The following is a 6,624-nucleotide window of genomic DNA, read 5'->3' as shown; positions in this document are numbered from 1 at the left end:
CGAGAGAGCTAGCAGAAGATGGGTCGACGGCCTGGTTAGCACCGATCTGCGCAGTCCAACGACAGATGAAGTAGCGTTTAAGCTTCGACACGGCACCAAGGCTATCGACACCCTCGTCGTCCGATTTGGGACTCGCCAGAATAGTCTTTTCGGGCGCGCTCCAGCGCTTGACGAGATGCCATTTGAGGCGAGCGATGTGACCATCTGGGCGGACATATTCACGAGGACCCATACGAGACCACAAGGAGGGGTTCTCGGTAGCCATTTCGTGAAAGAAGTTCTCATAAATTCCACGCTGGTAAGGGGTTTGGCGCTGGCGGGCGATAATGTGCTTGACAACGTACCAAGCGGCGAGCACACAGAGCATGAAGGGCACGCATGATATAAAGTACCACTTTATGCTAGGGTTATCGGCAAATGTGTCGACATTCATACCTAGAGCGAGTTAGAATAGGATAGAGCGGGAAAGGGGTAGCGCTGAGGGATGTGCAGGTATTTGAGACCTACCGAAGAAGCCCACTATGAATGTTAGCGGCAAGAAGATAAATGTTATCCAACTCAATCGCCACACTAGATAGTTGTGTTAGTGAAAAATACAACTCCAACATGACGAGAGGGCACGTACTGCTGACTCCAAGTTGGATGCTATGTCTGCTATCGCGAATTGACACGCTTTGATAGAGTAGCGAAATTAAAGTCTTAGTTGGCTTGACCAAGTCCTCTTCAACCAACGTGCTAAGCCTGTCATAATCTCCTGGGATACTGTCGAGCCACGTATCGTCGGTGTCCAGATCATCTGCAACGATAGTCAGTACGGGGCATATTAAATTGGTACGGGAAATAACCCTAGATGAGGAAGATAATATACCATCTAATTCCCTTAATCTTGGCCGCATCTCTTTGATAATATCAATATGTATAAACAGCAGCTTTTCTACCTTCAGCCAAATACTTGAATTCAGCCACAGCTCTGGTGCCTTCGTCTCGTCGGCTGGCTCTTCGTAGATCTTGTCTTCCAAAATACTAACGTGGTCCATAGCAAGATCCAAAAAAGCATCCCACTCCAGCACCAGTGCCTTGAAAATATCCTCTAGGATGATCCTCGAGCACTGGAATGCAAGCTGCTCGTCCGTGGCAACGAGGTCGCGAGATTCGAATGCCAGGAAGAAAGGGAGCCGGCGCCAGCGTGATTCCCAGACGCCTCGTGCACCAATCAAGGTATCCTCGATGCTGTTGTTGTGTGAATTATCAAATATGAGAATAGCGTTGCCGTTATCGAGTGTGTTGAGGCGCGGGATGTATTCGTTCTTCAGGCGATTTTTCGCACTGTCGGTTTTCGCGGGTTCAATGATGTAAGGGTTCTTGATATCCGGGTTCGTAGGCACCTCAATGGAGGTCTGTTTGTGTTGGATATAACAACTGACGCGTTGGACATAGACATCATAGCCGTATTTGGGGTTATCTAGCCGCAACGCAGAGTTCCATTGCTCAGCATTAATGATTCCCTCCATATAAGCTTTGCTGTGTTCAACTACCTGTCTGGAGGCCTACCGTTTTCATCGAAACAATTCAGCTCCATCATCTTCAGGCTATAATCCTGCTCATGCCGGGCCCTCGCTTTGCGCTCCATCGGTTCATGGCAACGGTATTGTTTGAAATAATCTAGGCCAAAGGACGTCTTGCTAATCCCGCGCCACGGGTCATATTGTACCTTCCACGTCTTCCCGCTCAGGAAGGGCTTCCCTCCGCGTCGTTCGGGGCGCTTGTGGCGGACATAACGGCCAAAGTTGGTGCCGACAAGATCGTCCCGGTTGTCGATATTGAACTTGCGCAGGAGATAATTGGTGGCCCACTCTGCATTCTGGACATGGAAGACACGCAGCACGGCTTCGTCATTTCGTTCCTGATTGGCGTATACCCTACGGAGGTGTTCGAGGTCGTAGATTTCCTGCGCGGCTACTTTGCGCATTCCGACTTTGCAGTCATCTAACGCCCAAGAGAAAGCAATTAGTTCCATGCTCTATGAGCCTATTACACATATCCCCAGTTCCTAAAATCTATACACACCCTGTTTGACGAAATCGATGATCAGGACCCTCCCGCTGAATATGTCTATCTCGGAGTACTCCTTGTGCCATTTTGGGCCAAGGTCATGCTTCTGTGTGTGTCGAGCTAGAGGTTCTCAGGGACATGTGATAAGCTTCCAGCCGGACAGAATAACCAGGGTAGAAGGGATCCCATGCTCCATACTGCCAAATCTTCTATAAGGTTCATGCACAGTCGAGAATTCCTCAGCAACTCGAGGAGACGGAGCAGGAGAATGCGGGCCATGGATATCGACTCCAGAGAGGAAGATGAAAGATATCAGCAAATCAGTCCAGACTTGGGTCTGAGCAAGGAACAAGCATACCATGGTCGTTCGGCGGTAGAGAACCAAGGTTTCTTGTGTCTAGGCGCGGCTGTGGCCGTCCTCCCGTCGTCGGTGGCGGGGCTGAGGAATGGGGGCTGCCTGAGTCTCCCATCCTGGAAGCATAAAAGTGAAATCAGTCTATTACTTCCTGCATGAAATAACGAGACATAACCCTGGAAGAATGAAGATGCGGAGCCGTCGATACAGAAATCAACATCTGAGGAAGAATACGACCTATGAGTGGGAGGTGAAAACTATTTATGTTCATCATTTTTTAAGACCAGCACGCTTGGCCTTCTGTGGCTGACAAGATCAGCCGCTGTTCTGTTGACCCAAAACGAGCTCTTAGTGACGGCCAAGCACAGAGCTGCTCAGCGATTAACCTGCCTGTGTAGGCACCTGAGAGGCGCTGAGCAAAGTCGGACTTCGGTCGCTGTGGTCATCTGGATAGCTTCTGGTTCATGTTCATGGGCGCAGATGACTCGGGAAATTATACGCGAATTGAACCTACAAAGTACGGAGTAAAAGGGAGACTACGGGTTCCTCCCGGTTTGTATTTGGGCAAGGCTGTGCTCCAACAGAAGCTGAAGACCAGAAATTGCCCTTGAAGGTGCATTGAATCGCTCTGGTAGACGTTTGCAATTTCTTGCCAATCACAAATGTTATTGTTATTATAATACGACCACAAGGATCATGATACTCGTACAGTACATACGAAAAAGACCTGTTGCAAACAGCCACAGATACGAATATTTTCAAGTTATCCTTCGGGACAGGTTCGGCGTTCCGGCGACGTTCCAGGGTCCGTCCAGGGGTCTTTCGGGGGAGCAGGTCCCGAATTTAGGGGCCAAAGCGGTGGGCCGAGGGCCTAGCCTTTCGAGCCAAGGGACATGCAGACGAATGCCCCGCCACCACCCCGCCTGCGATTTCCAGGCCGTGGACGCAATATCAACAGCGACCGCGGTGACGCAGAGCTTTATCAAACCTCATATATAAACCTGAATTAAACAATTCAATCCCTTTTACTACGTTCAGAATCCCGAGGACTAATTTCACACGGCTTTGATACACTCAATACATTGCACATTTCGACCAATTAGTCTCAATCATGTCCACCTACACCGTTGCCAGCGGAGACTCCATGTGGGCAATCGCTGTTGCTCACGGTATCTCGCTTGACGCTCTGATTGCCGCAAACTCGCAGGTATCAGACCCCAGCCAGATCGAAGTTGGCCAGGTTTTGAATATCCCCGGCAGAGATGCTCCTGCGAATTCCACTCCCGCTGCCAATGTTCCGCCCCAGAAGGAGGGTGGAGGAGCCCCCGCCGCCGCTCCGCCGGCCCCTTCAGTGCTTCCTTCTCTTCCGCCGCCGGTTGAACTGAACCCTAACAATGAGGGATTTAAAACGGTTGGGTATTTCACCAATTGGGTAAGCCTTTTGCTCTCTCTCTCTCTCTCTCTCTCTCTGTCTCTATAGAGCAAAAATAGCTTTGATGTATACTGGTCTATGCAATTCAATTGGATCCTATACTCTTCGGAAGGGAATAACAATTCTGGTCAATAACTAACTACTATTGTTTTGCTAGGGTATATATGGACGTAACTATCAACCTCTGGATATCCCCGGGAATCATCTCACACATATTTTGTGTAGGTAAAATTGAGTGAAGAAACCATATAAAAATATGAAATGAGACAGGAAAGTACAGTACCTACAATAACTAAATATATGTTAATTATAACTTATAGATTCCTTCGCAAACGTCAAACCAGATTCCGGTGAAGTGTATGTCCAATGCAAATAAGTCACCATCACGCGACAAAGGACTGTACAAAAACATTTAGCTAACCCGCCGGTTGCCAGCTACCTAAGTGACACATACTCCGATCTGGAAAAACACTACCCCGGCGACTCCTGGGACGAATCAGGAGAGAACGTCTACGGTTGCGTTAAACAGCTTTACCTCCTAAAAAAGCATTACAGACATCTAAAAACCCTCCTCTCCATCGGCGGCTGGACCTACAGCGCAAATTTCCCCGCCCCCGCCTCCACACCCACGGGCCGCCAAACTTTTGCCCGCACCGCTGTCAAGCTCCTCGCAGATCTCGGCTTCGACGGCATCGATATCGACTGGGAATACCCACAGGACGATGCACAGGCGCACAACTTCGTCCTCCTACTGCAAGAGACCAGACTAGCACTGGATAGCTACGCAGCCCAGCACGCGCAGGGCAAACGGCTACTACTGACAGTTGCCGTCCCCTGCGGCCCGAGCAATTACAAGAAGCTGCGCATGGCAGAGATGGACGTGCATCTCGACTTCTGGAACATGATGTGCTACGACTTTGCGGGCAGTTGGGATAGTAAAGCGGGCCACATGGCCAATGTGTTTCCGTCAAAGAGCGTGCCGGAGTCGACCCCGTTCAATGCCGATGAGGCCGTCACCGCTTACATCGCCGGCGGCGTGCATCCGAAGAAACTCGTCTTCGGCTTGCCGCTGTATGGCCGTGCGTTTGAAAATACTGACGGCCCCGGGAAGCCGTTCCAAGGGGTCGGGCAGGGATCGTGGGAGAATGGAGTATGGGACTATAAGGTCCTGCCGCAGCAGGGTAGTGAGGAGATGAATGACCACGAGCTATTTGCTAGCTGGAGTTACGATAAGACTGCCAGGAAGATGATTAGCTATGATACACCAACGATTGCGGCGGCGAAAGTGGATCACATTCGCCGAAGGGGGATGGGGGGTGGGATGTGGTGGGAGCTTAGCGGTGATGCTCCAATAGGGAGCAAACGGAGTCTGATTGCAAAGACAGTCGAAGGGCTTGGAGGAGTCAGGAATCTGGATCACAGTATGAATTTATTGGCGTATCCGGTTAGTCGATATGAGAATATGAAGAGAGGGTTTCAGTAGGTAGATTCCCCGCGGTCGAAGCTATGATGCGTTAGTTAATGATTTTGACAAGTTATTGGATTTGGTACAACGATAGTTCAGTTAGCTATATAGCAATTTGGCCTTTTTTTGCATTATTACTAAAATTTATCTCCAGAGTCCACTGTCATCAATATTGTTGCGATCTTATGCAGCGTCTATGATCTATTTTAGCCTCTGGATTTTCATTTTATAGCAACCATTCAATTTCGGAAGTGTTTTTACAAAAGACAATTCTAATAAAGCGCGAAACGGAATATCGTTTATCTAATAGATATTGAGATGCCCAATTTAAAACTTTCATCCCACCCCTCTCAATATACACATAGAAGGCCTATCTATTTAGACATCCACAGCCCAGTAATCGCCCAAGGAGAAAATCGAAATATAGTCAGGTGTAACAAGAATTGATCGTATTAAATCACAATAACTCCTCAACTAAATTTTCTCTCACTAAGAATAACGAAGAACACAATGCCAGTCGGGGGGAAGCAGAGTGTAGATAGAAAGGAGAAGAAGGGAGAAAGGGGGAGGGGGAAGCATCAAAGCATAAGCAATAAAAACCCCAGACCTCGAGAAAACTTGCAACCCCTCCTAATCTGTCCGTCCATTCATCAGTTGCCGCAACTATAAACTGTATCACAAGCTAGAAAGTTACCATGCCGATGTTTCGCCGATAACATACCCGGAGTTTTTATAAGAAGCTTTCCAAGCAAAGAAACATATAATTAAAAGGAGAAATGCCATAAGAAAAAGAAACAGAATGCCAGCCCAGGTACGTATAATCCATAACATTATGAAAATGAAACTGGAGGAGAAAGAAAACATCTTAGAGAGTCAAGACAAAAATCCATTACATCTCCCCACGTTCTTGTCATTCAGACCCCATCCATCCATCAACACGGGCAAAGAGAACGACATCCTTATAGCGCCTCAGTCTCAGGTCTCAAGCCCCAACGCTTCGCAAAAATCCGGTTGATGACCCTACCAGCTAACAAGAAAACCCAAATAAGAACAAGAAACTGTTTATTCAGCCCTCCCCTGCGTAACCTTCGCAGCCTGAATAGCCGACATCTTTTGAGTCCAGCCCTGTGTAGGGTGCGGCTTCTTCACCGTACGCAGGTCATCTGATGAGAACCCTGGAATGCGCATGTTATAGTTACGTTCGAGGATGAGTTGGATATCGCGAATATCAAGCGTTGACGCCGGGCGGAGTTTAGCCAGGCGGCATGCTGCAGTGATAGACATCGTCGACGAAGTCATCTGCCATTTGGAGAATAAACT

At 48.6% G+C, this 6,624-nt stretch overlaps 3 protein-coding genes across 3 annotated transcripts in view; 1 reads left to right on the top strand and 2 right to left on the bottom strand.

Annotated features, from left to right (window-relative positions):
* HCAG_01251 (predicted protein) overlaps positions 1-2,522 on the bottom strand; it is a gene marked incomplete at both ends in the record, with an annotated part of 2,951 nt that extends 429 nt beyond the window's left edge. The window contains 7 exons of the mRNA XM_001544154.1: positions 43-435; positions 508-570; positions 626-796; positions 869-1,462; positions 1,552-1,986; positions 2,068-2,172; positions 2,411-2,522. Coding sequence (XP_001544204.1) covers positions 43-435; positions 508-570; positions 626-796; positions 869-1,462; positions 1,552-1,986; positions 2,068-2,172; positions 2,411-2,522 — 1,873 coding nt within the window. The remainder of the gene's footprint in view (positions 1-42; positions 436-507; positions 571-625; positions 797-868; positions 1,463-1,551; positions 1,987-2,067; positions 2,173-2,410) is intronic.
* Positions 2,523-3,518: 996 nt separating this feature from the next.
* Positions 3,519-5,621, top strand: HCAG_01250 (endochitinase 1 precursor; the record flags this gene model as incomplete). Its single annotated transcript, XM_001544153.1, has 5 exons — positions 3,519-3,839; positions 3,997-4,060; positions 4,160-4,196; positions 4,275-5,318; positions 5,615-5,621. The coding sequence occupies 5 exons, from the start codon at positions 3,519-3,521 to the stop codon at positions 5,619-5,621; spliced, it is 1,473 nt and encodes a 490-aa protein (XP_001544203.1).
* A 745-nt stretch (positions 5,622-6,366) lies between these two features.
* HCAG_01249 (conserved hypothetical protein) lies at positions 6,367-6,588 on the bottom strand (the record flags this gene model as incomplete). Its single annotated transcript, XM_001544152.1, has 1 exon — positions 6,367-6,588. The coding sequence occupies one exon, from the start codon at positions 6,586-6,588 to the stop codon at positions 6,367-6,369; it is 222 nt and encodes a 73-aa protein (XP_001544202.1).
* Positions 6,589-6,624: the final 36 nt, after the last annotated feature.

This window comes from Histoplasma capsulatum, genomic scaffold (genome assembly GCF_000149585.1).
Source record: "Histoplasma capsulatum NAm1 scaffold_1 genomic scaffold, whole genome shotgun sequence".
Lineage (NCBI taxonomy): Eukaryota > Fungi > Ascomycota > Eurotiomycetes > Onygenales > Ajellomycetaceae > Histoplasma > Histoplasma mississippiense.
Note: the sequence above shows the minus strand (reverse complement) of the source record. Positions and strands in the feature narration are given on the sequence as shown.